At 51.9% G+C, this 14,287-nt stretch overlaps 1 protein-coding gene across 1 annotated transcript in view; it reads right to left on the bottom strand.

The window, feature by feature from the left end:
- The window catches only part of LOC147111753 (interleukin-1 receptor type 1-like), a 127,640-nt gene that overhangs the window by 65,333 nt on the left and 48,020 nt on the right, over positions 1-14,287 (bottom strand). The window contains 1 exon segment of the mRNA XM_085998294.1: positions 4,228-4,483. Coding sequence (XP_085854420.1) covers positions 4,228-4,483 — 256 coding nt within the window.

Below are 14,287 nucleotides of genomic sequence, written 5' to 3'. Positions count from 1 at the left end.
TAGAGTCCCAATCTACTCAGCCTCTCCTCATATGACCACCCCCTCATCCCCGGGATTAACCGAGTGAACCTTCTTTGTACTGACTCGAGAGCAAGTATGTCTTTTCTTAAGTATGGACACCAAAACTGTATGCAGTATTCCAGGTGCGGCCTCACCAATACCTTGTACAACTGCAGCAATACCTCCCTGTTTTTATATTCCAACCCCCTAGCAATAAAAGCCAACATTCCATTGGCCTTCTTGATCACTTGCTGCACCTGCATACTAACTTTTTGAGTTTCGTGCACCAGGACCCCCAGATCCCTTTGTACTACAGTACTTTCCAGTTTCTTGCCATTAAGATAATAACTTGCTCTATGATTTTTCCTGCCAAAGTGCATAACCTCACACTTTCCAGTATTGTATTCCATCTGCCAAATCTCTGCCCACTTACTTAGCCTGTCTATGTCCCTTTGCAGGTTTTTTATGTCCTCCTCACTCACTACTTTCCGTCCCATCTTTGTATCATCTGCAAACTTTGATATGTTACACTCGGTCCCCTCCTCCAAATCGTTAATGTAGATTGTAAAGAGTTGGGGACCCAGCACTCACCCCTGCGGAACACCATTAGTTACTGGTTGCCAATCTGAGAACGAACCATTTATCCCAACTCTCTGCTTTCTGTTAGAGAGCCAATCCTCCACCCATGCCAGAATATTACCCCCAATCCCGTGATTTTTTATCTTGAGCAATAATCTTTTGTGTGGCACCTTGTCAAATGCCTTTTGGAAGTCTAAATACACTACGTCCACTGGTTCCCCTTTATCCACCCTGTATGTTACTTCCTCAAAAAACTCAAGCAAATTTGTTAAACATGACTTCCCCTTCATGAAACCATGCTGAGTTTGCCCTATTAAATTATGTTTATCCAAATGTCCCGTTACTGTCTCCTTAATAATGGACTCTAACATTTTACCAACCACAGATGTTAGGCTAACAGGTCTATAGTTTCCAGCCTTCTGCCTACTACCCTTTTTAAATAATGGTGTTACATTAGCAGTTTTCCAATCTGCCGGGACCTTTGCTGAGTCCAGTGAGTTTTGGAAAATTATTACCAATGCATCCACAATCCCTACCGCTACTTCCCTCAAGACCCTGGGATGCAAGCCATCAGGTCCAGGGGATTTATCCGCCTTGAGTCCCATTATTTTACCAAGTACCACTTCCTTAGTGATTTTAATTGTATTTAGTTCCTCCCCCCCTAGAGCCCCCTGTTTGTCCAGTGTTGGGATATTCTTAGTGTCCTCTACTGTAAAGACTGATACAAAATAATTGTTCAGTGTTTTTGCCATCTCCATGTTTCCCACCATTAATTTCCCGGTCTCATCCTCTAAGGGACCAACATTTACTTTAGCCACCCTTTTTCTTTTTATATAACTATAGAAACTTTTACTGTCTGTTTTTATATTTTTTGCTAATTTACTTTCATAATCTATCTTCCCTTTCTTAATCAATCTTTTTGTTATTTTTTGCTGTCTTTTAAAGACTTCCCAATCTTCCATCCTCCCACTAGATTTGGCTACCTTATATGCCCTTGTTTTTAGTCGGATACTATCCTTAATTACTTTACTTAGCCACGGATGGCTATCTTTTCTTTTACACCCTTTTTTCCTCAGTGGAATATATTTTTCTTGGAAGTTGTAAAATAACTCCTTAAATGTACACCACTGGTCATGTACCGTCTTACCCTTTAATCTATTTTCCCAGTCCACTCTAATTAATTCCGCTCTCATACCTTCATAGTCTCCTTTATTCAAGCTCAGCACGCTTGTTTGAGATCCAACCTTCTCACCCTCTAATTGAATATGGAACTCAACCATGTTATGGTCACTCATTCCAAGGGGATCCTTTACTAGGACATTTTTAATTAATCCTGTCTCATTACACAGGACCAAATCTAAGGTTGCTTGCCCCCTGGTCGGTTCAGTTACATACTGCTCAAGAAACCCATCCCTAATACACTCAATGAACTCTTCCTCAAGGCTGCTCTGCCCAATTTGATTTGTCCAGTTAATATGATAATTAAAATCCCCCATAATTATAGCTGTTCCCTTATTACAAGCCTCAACTATTTCCTGATTAATACTCCGTCCAACAGAGTTGCAACTGTTCGGAGGCCTATAGACTACACCCACTAGTGTTTTTTTCCCCTTATTATTCCTTACCTCCACCCAAACTGTTTCACTATCCTGCTCCTTTGACCCAATATCATTTCTCTGTATTATAGTGATTCCTTCCTTTATTAACATAGCCACCCCACCTCCTCTCCCTTCCTGCCTGTCCTTCCTGATTGTTAAATAACCTGGTATGTTTAATTCCCAGTCATGGTCACCCTGCAGCCATGTTTCTGTAATGGCCACAAGATCATACCCATATGTCATTATTTGTGCCATTAACTCATTCATTTTGTTACGAATGCTACGTGCATTCAGATAAAGAACTTTCAAATATGTTTTGTAACACTTAGTTCCTGTTTTTTCCCTTTTTAGTACTTTACTTTTTACTCCATACCTTCTGTCCCTTCCTGACACATTCTGTTTTTTAATTCCCCCACTGCTACCTAAGTCTATGACCTTCTCTGTTGTCATTTCTATGATTTGCTCTCTAGAAACCTCCCCCCCACTAATTAGTTTAAAGCCCTCTCTACAGCCCTAGTTATATGATTCGCCAGGACTCTAGTCCCAGCACTGGCCAAGTGGAGTCCGTCCCAACAGAACAGCTCCCTCCTGTCCCAGTACTGGTGCCAGTGTCCCAAGAAGCAAAACCCATTTCTCCCACACCAGTCTTTGAGTCACGCATTTAACTCTTTAATTTTATTTATCCTAGCCAAATTCGCTCGTGGCTCAGGTAATAACCCAGAGATTATTACCCTTGAGGTTCTGTTTTTTAATTTGACCCCTAGCTGCTCATACTCCTTTAACAGAACCGTCTTCCTTGTCCTATCTACGTCGTTTGTACCAACATGGACCACGACAACTGGATCCTCCCCCTCCCACTGCAAGTTTCTTTCCAGCCCAGAAGAGATGTCCTTAACCCTGGCACCAGGCAGGCAACACAGCCTTCGGGACTCCCGCTCTTGACTGCAGAGAACCCTATCTATCCCCCTAATGATACTATCCCCTACCACTACAACATTTCTTTTTACTCCCTCCACTTGAATGGCCCCCTGTACCACGGTGCTGTGGCCAGGTTGCTCATCCTCCCTGCAGTCCCCGCTCCCGCCCTCACAGGGAGTAAGAACCTCGATCCTGCTGGACAAGAACAAGGGCTGCGTCTCCTTCAACACTACATCCTGGATCCCTGTACCTTCCTCACTCGTAGTCACACCGTCCTGTCCCTGACCACGGACTACATCTGCAGTAATTAACTTCATAGGTGTGACCATCTCCTGAAACATAGAGTCCAGGAACTTCTCCCCCTCCCTGATGTGTCGCAGTGTCCGAAGCTCGGTCTCAAGCTCCATAACATGGAACTTGAGTTCCTCTAGCAGCAAACACTTGTCGCAGATGTAATCACCGTTAGCCTCAATGGGGTTCACTGGCTCCCACATCTCGCAACAGTAACACATCACCTGCTCCATTCTATATAATTAATTAAATTTCTTATTATTAGTTATGAAGACCCTGCCCGGATATATATGATAATATCACACCACTATTCAATAGGACTTACCAACTTAAAGGTATGAAAGAGAAGAGAAGGAAGAAAACCAACCAACCAGCTGATCACCAACCTCCTCCTTGAATACTGTCTGTGGAGCCTGTTTGGTTGACTCGTCTCACTGCTCCGCCTCCGCAGTGATGTCTAAGCCTGGGAGTGGGGAACAAAACAGAGCAAAAAACACACCCTCACCTCCCACTTATCCGAACTCTCCCACTTAGCAAAACTCCAACCGCACTCAATGCACAAAGCACTTAATTGAATGATTCCCAGCCATAAAAATGGCTTGTTCTTTACACCGATGCCATCAGGTGGGTTGCAGGCTTGCCCAATGGAATTGGACACACGAATATTCACCCCAGTGATTCAGTAACTTATGCAAAATTTAATAGGTGAACAGAAAATAAAAGCACTCAATTACTATTCGGCTATTCTCCATTTTATCAGTCAACTCTCATCAGCTACATCTACTAACCCGGAATCAGTATACCTCTTTCTCACTTGCAGTAGAAAGCAAAACTTACTCACCACAGAAGACAACTGTAATTCCCAGAGTCTGTCAATGATGCAGGCAAAAACCAAAGGGAAAGGTCATGTGAATCAATCTGCTTTCGTGGATCATTGGTTATTTCCTCAACATTATTCTTGTAGCATTGGAATGTAAGGGAACCATTTTTATCTTGGGTCAATAAGTCAGCTTTATCAAAATATTTTATTTTAAATGCCTCTTGTTGAAGAATTGATATGTCTTCTCCATTCTCAAGATCATCGCAGCCACGTGAAGCTGTAGGAAGAAAACCTCTTAAGTTAGGAAAATATCCATCATATTCTTGGTTTGCAGTCAAGTTTCGTTCATGTGATTATATGACTCAGGATGTTGGTCAGAAGATATATAGTAGAGATAGGGACAATCCTGTTTTAGGGATACAGCTTGCTTTAGTTCAGAGAATTGGGCCTAACTGGTATAGTTCCCCAAATCATTAATAATATACTTAAATCCTTGTTTCAGCAAGGACCGGGACCGATGTCCTAGGGGGAGTGTTTGCTAGTGCTCTGGGGGAGGGTTTAAACTAAAATGGCAGGGGGTTGGGAACCTGAGCAGTGAGACAGAGGAAAGGGAAACAAGGATAGAAGCAAAAGACAGGAAGGAGAAAAATAAAGGTGGCAGTCAGAGAAATCAAGGGTTTAAATCAAACATGGCCACAGTAAATAATAATCCTAAAAGGTCTAAGAGCATTCAAAAAACAAGCCTGAAGGCTTTGTGTCTTAATGCAAGGAGCATTCGTAATAAGGTGGATGAATTGGCTGCGCAAATAGAGGTAAACGAATATGATATAATTGGGATTATGGAAATATGGCTCCAGGGTGACCAAGGCTGGGAACTCAACATCCAGAGGTATTCAATAGTCAGGAAAAATAGGCAAAAAGGAAAAGGAGGTGGGGTAGCATTGTTGGTTAAAGAGGGGATTAACACAATTGTAAGGAAGGATATTAGCTCTGACGATGTGGAATCTGTATGGATAGAACTGAGAAATACCATGGGGCAGAAAACATTAGTGGGAGTGGTATATAGACCCCCAAACAGTAATGCGGAGGTTGGGGATGGCATTAAAAGGGAAATTAGAGAAGCGTGCAATAAGGGCACAGCAGTTATCATGGGTGACTTTAATCTACATATATATTAGGCTAACCAAATTAGTAACAATACTGTGGAGGAGGAATTCCTGGAGTGTATACGGGATGGTTTCCTGGACCAATATGTCGAGGAACCAACTGGAGATCAGGCCATCTTAGACTGGGTATTATGTAATGAGAAAGGATTAATTAGCAATCTTGTTGTGCGAGGCCCCTTGGGTCAGAGCGATCATAATATGATAGAATTCTTCATTAAGATGGAGAGTGAAGTAGTTGACTCAGAGGCTAGGGTCCTGAATTTAAATAAAGGAAAATATGATGGTATGAGGCGCAAGTTGGGTAGGATTGATTGGGGAATGTCACTCAAAGGGTTGACGGTGGATAGGCAATGGCAAACATTCAAAGATCGCATGGATGAACTACAGAATCTGTTCATCCCAGTTTGGCATAAAAATAAAACAAAAAAGGTGACTCAACCGTGGCTAACAAGGGAAATTAGGGATAGCATAAGATCCAAGGAGAGGACATATAAATTGGCCAGAAAAAGCAGTAAACCTGAGGATTGGGAGCAGTTTAAGATTCAGCAAAGGAGGACAAAGGGATTAATTAAGAGGGGGGGAAACATAGTATGAGAGTAAGCTTGGAGGAAACATAAAAACTGACTGTAAAAGCTTTTATAGATATGTGAAGAGAAAAAGATTGGTGAAGTCAAGCGTAGGTCCCTTGCAGTCAGAATCAGGGGAATTTTTAATGGGGAACAAAGAAATGGTGGACCAATTAAATACATACTTTGGTTCTGTCTTCACAAAGGAGGACACAAATAACCTCCCAGATATGTCGGGGAACATAGGGTCTAATGAGAGGGAGGAACTGAAAGAAATCAGTATTTGTAGGGAAATGGTGTCAGGGAAATTGACGGGCTTGAAGGCCAATAAATCCCCAGGGCCTGATAATCTACATCCGAGGGTACTTAAGGAAGTGGCCCTAGAAATAGTAGATGCATTGCTGGTCATCTTCCAAAATTCGATAGACTCTGGAACAGTTCCCATGGATTAGAGGGTAGCTAATGTTACCCCACTATTCAAAAAGGTGGTAGAGGGAAAACGGGGAATTATAGACCGGTAAGCCTGACATCGATAGCAGGGAAAATGCAAGAGTCCATTATAAAAGATGTAATAGCAGAGCACTTGGAAAACAGTGACAGGATCGGACAAAGTCAACATGGATTTACAAAAGATAAATTGTGCTTGACTAATCTACTGGAATTTTTTGAGGATGGAACTGGTAAAATAGATAAGGGAGAACCAGTGGATGTGGTGTATTTGGACTTTCAGAAGGCTTTCGATAAGGTCCCGCATAAGAGATTAGCATGTAAAGTTAAGGGACATGGGATTGGGGGCAAGGTATTGACTTGGATAGAGAACTGGTTGGCAGACAGAAAGCAAAGAGTTGGAATAAACGGGTCTTTTTCCGAGTGGCAGACAGTGACTAGTGGGGTACCGCAGGGATCGGTCCTAGGTCCCCAGCTATTCACAATATATATTAATGATCTAGACGAGGGAACTAGATGTAATATCTCCAAGTTTGCAGATGACACAAAGCTGGGTGGGCGTGTGTGCTGTGAGGAGGATGCCGAGAAACTCCAGTATGATTTGGACAGTTGGGTGATTGGGCAGACGCATGGCAGATGCAATATAATGTGGATAAATGCGAGGTTATCCACTTTGGTGTCAAAAACAGGAAGGAAGATTATTATCTGAATGGCAATAGATTGGGAGAAGGGGAAGTGCAACGAGGCCTGGGTGTCCTTGTGCACCAGTCGCTGAAAGTAAACATGCAGGTGCAGCAGGCAGTTAAGAAGGCAAATGGTATGTTGGCCTTCGTAGCGAGAGGGTTCGAGTACAGGAACAAGGATGTCTTGCTACAGTTGTGCAGGGCCTTGGTGAGACCACATCTTGAGTATTGTGTGCAATTTTGGTCGCCTTATCTGAGGAAGGATGTTCTTGCCATGGAGGGAGTGCAGCGAAGATTCACCAGGCTGATACCTGGGATGGCAGAAATGACGTATGAGGAGAGATTGGGTCGATTGGGCTTATACTCGCTGGAGTTTAGAAGAACAAGAGGGGATCTCATTGAAACTTATAAAATTCTAACAGGACTAGACAGACTAGATGCAGGAAGGATGTTCCCGATGTTCAGGGAGTCCAGAACCAGGGGTCACAGTCTAAGGATAAGGGGTAAGCCATTCAGTAGAGAGATGAGGAGGAATTTCTTCACCCAGAGAGTGGTGAACCTGTGGAATTCTCTACCACAGAACACAGTAGAGGCCAATTCATCTATCTATATATATAAAGCGGCTCTTCTGTCTGTCTGTCTGTCTGTCTGTCTGTCCGCCTGGTCTCTATGCGTTTGGAAGTTACAGAGCGTGCCGACGCGCGCGTCGCCTCAAAAGAAAGCTTGCAATTCCGGACCGGTTATAGGCCTATTTACGTTTCGGCCGGACAAAAATCCCGCCCGCGGTATCCCAAAAACGTTCAGCGTTCCGCTCTCATTAGCGACCGTCTGACGTCGAGGTCTTCCTACAGTTGAGTGTCGAGTGACTCGACCATTGACCAATCCTACGCTTCGGTGACCTGACCGCTCGACCAATCGGTGCGTGTGTGGGCGGGCCTTATCCTTCTGAACCGAGGTGAGTGGCCGCCATCTTGATTTTTCACGATTTTTTCCCCCACACTTTCTGTGTGTTAGGGAACTAAGGTAAATATTTGAATTATGTGTTAGGGAATTAATTAACAATTTATTTCAGTTTTATATTGTGTTTAGCAACCCCTCACCCTCGCGCAGGGGTGACTCGGTGCTGGTCTCCAGGCCTGCTCCAAAAATTTCTCTATCTCTCTTCCCTCTCTCCTTCTCCTCTTCCCTCTCTGTCTCTCTCTACTTCCCCCTCTCAGGTTTGACGGTGTCGGGGCCCGAAGTGAGCCGCTCAAACGGCCGCCAGCCCGCGGGGTTTCCCTGTCTACTCCCCGCGGGCCGCCTCGCCGGCGCATGCGCCGCCCGCCCGCGAGAGCCCGCTCTGGCTTTTTTTTAAACGGCAACCACGCATGCGCACGGCCGTTGCGCAGCCGCCTTGACGCCGGCACGCATGCGCACGGCCCCGGTGACGCCTGCACACAGCCTCGTGAGATCGCGGGGGGGAGAGCGCCTCGGGAAATCGCGGGGGCGAGCCTCGGGAAATCGCGGGGGGCGGGGGGGCGAGCCTCGGGAAATCGCGGGGGGGAGAGCGCCTCGGGAAATCGCGGGGGGCGAGCCTCGGGAAATCGCGGGGGGCGGGGGGGAGAGCGCCTCGGGAAATCGCGGGGGGCGGGGGGGCGAGCCTCGGGAAATCGCGGGGGGCGGGGGGGAGAGCGCCTCGGGAAATCGCGGGGGGCGGGGGGGCGAGCCTCGGGAAATCGCGGGGGGCGGGGGGGGCGAGCCTCGGGAAATCGCGGGGGCGGGGGGGGCGAGCCTCGGGAAATCGCGGGGGGCGGGGGGGGAGAGCGCCTCGGGAAATCGCGGGGGGCGGGGGGGGAGAGAGCCTCGGGAAATCGCGGGGGGCGGGGGGGGAGAGAGCCTCGGGAAATCGCGGGGGGCGGGGGGGGAGAGAGCCTCGGGAAATCGCGGGGGGCGGGGGGGGAGAGAGCCTCGGGAAATCGCGGGGGGGAGAGCCTCGGGAAATCGCGGGGGGCGGGGGGGAGAGAGCCTCGGGAAATCGCGGGGGGCGGGGGGGAGAGCGCCTCGGGAAATCGCGGGGGGCGGGGGGGGGAGAGAGCCTCGGGAAATCACGGGGGGGAGAGCCTCGGGAAATCGCGGGGGGGGAGAGGCTCGGGAAATCGCGGGGGGAGAGCCTCGGGAAATCGCGGGGGGGGGGAGAGCCTCGGGAAATCGCGGGGGGGAGAGCCTCGGGAAATCGCGGGGGGGAGAGCCTCGGGAAATCGCGGGGGGGAGAGCCTCGGGAAATCGCGGGGGGCGGGGGGGAGAGAGCCTCGGGAAATCGCGGGGGGCGGGGGGGAGAGAGCCTCGGGAAATCGCGGGGGGGAGAGCCTCGGGAAATCGCGGGGGGCGGGGGGGGAGAGCCTCGGGAAATCGCGGGGGGCGGGGGGGAGAGCCTCGGGAAATCGCGGGGGGCGGGGGGGAGAGCCTCGGGAAATCGCGGGGGGGGGGAGAGCCTCGGGAAATCGCGGGGGGGGGGAGAGCCTCGGGAAATCGCGGGGGGAGAGCCGCCTCGGGAAATCGCGGGGGGAGAGCCGCCTCGGGAAATCGCGGGGGAGGGGGAGAGAGAGAGAGAGGGGGGGGGGAGAGGGAGGGGGGGGGGGAGAGGGGGGGGGGGGGAGAGGGAGGGGGGGAGAGGGAGGGGGGGGGAGAGGGAGGGGGGGGGAGGGAGAGGGGGGGGAGAGAGAGAGAGAGAGGGGGGGGAGGGAGAGAGAGAGAGGGGGGGGAGGGAGAGAGAGAGGGGGGGGGAGGGAGAGAGAGAGAGAGAGGGGGAGAGAGAGAGAGGGGGGGGAGGAGAGGGAGAGGGGGGGGAGGAGAGGGAGAGGGGGGGAGAGGGAGAGAGAGGGGGGAGAGGGAGAGAGGGGGGGGAGAGGGAGAGAGAGAGGGGGGGGGAGAGGGAGAGAGAGAGGGGGGGGGAGAGGGAGAGAGAGAGGAGGGGGGGAGGGGAGAGAGAGAGGAGGGGGGGGACAGAGAGAGGAGGGGAGAGAGAGGGGGGGAGAGAGAGGCGGGGGGAGAGAGAGAGGGGGGAGAGAGAGAGAGTGGGGGGGGGGACTCAATAAAGTAACTAATAACAATACTAACAATAACCAGCCCCAGGACAGTGACAGGGTAACACAAAGAATTCGACCCAACACAATCGTCGCTAAGCAAAAGGAAAAATATCTGTCATATTGGGCAGAAACAACAAAAACCCAAAGCAAACTCAATTGCTACTTGGCCCTAAACAGACAATACAACATAGCTGATTACCTGACCATGGTAAAGGATAACAAACTGAGAAGAACCTTGACAAGGTACAGACTTAGCGAACATAGCCTAGCGATCGAAAAAGGCAGACACAGGCAGACCAGGCTGCCAAGAGAAGACAGGATATGCTCTCACTGCAGTCAGGGAGTAGTTGAGACAGAGATGCACTTCCTCACAGCCTGTGGAAAATATCAGGGCATCAGAGAGAATTTCTATCAAAAATTCTCACAAATATGCCCTGAATTCAGAAATCTGACTGACAACCAAAAACTCCCATTCCTACTGGGGGAGGAGAGAAGCTGTGTAACACTGGCGGCACACTATGTTACAGCTTGCCATGAACAGAGGGACAACCAGTAAACTAAGACAAGAGTATATATAAACAAGGCGAAAATATATTTATAAACTCAGGGATAAACCTGTTTATACACTGTATGAATGGAACCGCGTTTATGTGTTCAACCATAAATGTATTTTGATGCTTTGGCAACATAAGATGTACCTTATCATGCCAATAAAGCGATTTGTATTGTATTATTGTATTGAGAGAGAGAGAGGGTGGGGGGGGGAAGAGAGAGAGCGAGGCTGGGGGGGGAAGAGAGAGAGCGACTGGGGGGGGAAGAGAGCGAGCGACTGGGGGGGGAATAGAGAGAGCGACTGGGGGGGAAGAGAGAGCGACTGGGGGGGAATACAGAGAGCGACTGGGGGGAAGAGAGAGAGCAACTGGTGGGGAAGAGAGAGAGCGACTGGGGGGAAGGGAGAGAGTGACTGGGGGGAAGAGAGAGAGTGACTGGGGGGGAAGAGAGAAAGCGACTGGGGGGTAAGAGAGAGAGCGACTGGGGGGAAGAGAGAGAGCGACTGGGGGGAAGAGAGAGAGCAACTGGGTGGAAGAGAGAATGCGACTGGGGGGAAGAGAGAGAGCGACTGGGGGGAAGAGAGAGAGCGACTGGGGGGGAAGAGAGAGAGCGACTGCGGGGGAAGAGAGAGCGACTGGGGGGGAAGACAGAGAGCGACTGGGGGGGAAGAGAGAGAGCGACTGGTGGGGAAGAGAGAGAGCGACTGGTGGGGAAGAGAGAGAGCGACTGGGGGGGATGAGAGAGAGCGACTGGGGGGGAAGAGAGAGCGACTGGAGGGGGAAGAGAGAGAGCGACTGGGGGGGATGAGAGAGAGCGACTGGGGGGGAAGAGAGAGCGACTGGAGGGGGAAGAGAGAGAGCGACTGTGGGGGGAAGAGAGAGAGCGACTGGGGGGGAAGAGAGAGAGCGACTGTGGGGTAGAGAGAGAGAGCGACTGGGGGGGAAGAGAGAGAGAGAGCGACTGGGGGGGAAGAGAGAGAGAGAGCGACTGGGGGGAAGAGAGAGAGCGACTGGGGGGAAGAGAGAGAGAGCGACTGCGGGGGAAGAGAGAGATAGAGCGACTGGGGGGACGAGAGAGAGAGAGCGACTGGGGGTGATGCGAGAGACAGAGCGACTGGGGGGGAAGAGAGAGAGAGAGCGACTGGGGGGGAAGAGAGAGAAGAACTACTGGGGGGGGAAGAGAGCGAGAGAATGACTGGGGGGAAGAGAGAGAACGACTGGGGTGGAAGAGAGAGAGAGAGCGACTGGGGGGAAGAGAGACAGTGACTGGGGGGAAGAGAGAGAGCGACTGGGGGAAAGAGAGAGAGAGAGAGAGCGACTGGGGGGGTAGAGAGAGAGAGAGCGACTGGGGGGGAAGAAAGAGAGAGAGCGACTGGGGGGAAGAGAGAGAGCGACTTGGGGGAAGAGAGAGAGCGACTGGGCGGAAGAGAGAGAGCGACTGGGCGGAAGAGAGAGAGCGACTGGGGGGAAGGGAGAGAGCGACTGGGGGGAAGAGAGAGAGCGACTGGGGGGGGAGAGAGAGAGCGACTGGGGGGAAGAGAGAGAGTGACTGGGGGGAAGAGGGAGAGCGACTGGGGGGGAAGAGAGAGAGCGACTGGGGGGAAGAGAGAGAGCGACTGGGGGGAAAGAGAGAGAGCGACTGGGGGGGAAGAGAGAGAGCGACTGGGGGGGAAGAGAGAGTTCGACTGGGGGGGAAGAGAGCGAGCGACTGGGGGCGGAAGAGAGAGAGCGACTGGGGGGGAAGAGAGAGCGACTGGGGGGGAAGGCAGCGAGCGACTGGGGGGAAGAGAGAGAGTGACTGGGTGGAAGAGAGAGAGCGACTGGGGGGAAGAGAGAGAGCGACTGGGGGGGAAGAGAGAGAGTGACTGGGGGGAAGAGAGAGAGCGACTGGTGGGGAAGAGAGAGAGCGACTGGGGGGGAAGAGAGAGAGCGACTGGGGGGGAAGAGAGTGAGCGACTGGGGGAGAAGAGAGAGAGCGACTGGGGGGGAAGAGAGAGAGCGACTGGGCGGGAAGAGAGAGAGCGACAGGAGGGAAGAGAGCGAGCGACTGGGGGGAAGAGAAAGCGACTGGGGGGGAAGAGAGAGAGCGACTGGGGGAGAAGAGAGAGTGCGACTGGGGGGGAAGAGAGAGAGCGACTGGTGGAAGAGAGAGAGCGACGGGGGGAAAGAGATAGAGCGACTGGGGAGGAAGAGAGAGAGCGACTGTGGGGAAGAGAGTGAGCGACTGGGGGCAAGAGAGAGAGCGAGTGGGAGGAAGAGAGAGAGCGACTGGGGGGAAGAGAGAGCGACTGGGAGGGGAAGAGAGAGAGCGACTTGGGGGGGAGAGAGAGAGCGACTGGGGGGAAGAGAGAGAGCGACTGTTGGGGAAGAGAGAGAGCGATTGGGGGGGAAGAGAGTGTGCGACTGGTGGGGAAGAGAGAGAGCGACTGGGTAGAAGAGTGAGAGCGACTGGGGTGGAAGAGAGAGAGCGACTGGGGGGAAGAGAGTGAGTGACTGGGGGGGAAGAGAGAGAGCGACTGGGGGGAAGAGAGAGCACGACTGGGGGGGATTATAGAGAGCGACAGTGGGGGAAGAGAGAGAGCGACTGGGGGGGAAGAGAGAGAGCGACTGGGGGGGAAGAGAGAGAGCGACTGGGGGGGAAGAGAGAGAGCGACTGGGGGGGAAGAGAGAGAGCGACTGGGGGGGAAGAGAGAGAGCGACTGGGGGGGAAGAGAGAGAGCGACTGGGGGGCAAGAGAGAGAGCGACTGGGGGAAGAGAGAGAGCGACTGGGGGGGAAGAGAGAGAGCGACTGGGGGGAAGAGAGAGAGCGACTGGGGGGGAAGAGAGAGAGCGACTGGGGTAGAGACAGAGCGACTGGTGGGGAGGAGAGAGAGCGACTGGGGGGGAAGAGAGAGAGCGACTGGGGGTGAAGAGAGAGAGCGACTGGGGGGGAAGATAGTGAGCGACTGGGGGAGAAGAGAGAGAGCGACTGGAGGGGAAGAGAGAGAGCGACTGGTGGGGAAGAAAGAGAGCGACTGGGGGGGAAGAGAGCAAGCGACTGGGGGGAAGAGAGAGAGCGACTGGGGGGGAAGAGAGACAGTGACTGGGGGGAAGAGAGAGAGCGACTGGGGGGAAGAGAGAGAGCGACTGGGGGGAAGAGAGAGAGCGACTGGGGGGGAAGAGAGAGATCGACTGGGGGGGAAGAGAGCGAGCGACTGGGGGGGGAATAGAGAGAGCGACTGGGGGGGAAGAGAGAGCGACTGGGGGGGAATACAGAGAGCGACTGGGGGGAAGAGAGAGAGCAACTGGTGGGGAAGAGAGAGAGCGACTGGGGGGAAGGGAGAGAGTGACTGGGGGGAAGAGAGAGAGTGACTGGGGGGAAGAGAGAAAGCGACTGGGGGGTAAGAGAGAGAGCGACTGGGGGGAAGAGAGAGAGCGACTGGGGGGAAGAGAGAGAGCAACTGGGTGGAAGAGAGAATGCGACTGGGGGGAAGAGAGAGAGCGACTGGGGGGAAGAGAGAGAGCGACTGGGGGGGGAAGAGAGAGAGCGACTGCGGGGGAAGAGAGAGCGACTGGGGGGGAAGACAGAGAGCGACTGGGGGGGGAAGAGAGAGAGCGACTGG

The sequence above is a fragment of the Somniosus microcephalus genome, chromosome 10 (assembly GCF_052327205.1).
Source record: "Somniosus microcephalus isolate GS21.2 chromosome 10, FLI_Smic_1.0, whole genome shotgun sequence".
NCBI lineage: Eukaryota > Metazoa > Chordata > Chondrichthyes > Squaliformes > Somniosidae > Somniosus > Somniosus microcephalus.
Note: the sequence above shows the minus strand (reverse complement) of the source record. Positions and strands in the feature narration are given on the sequence as shown.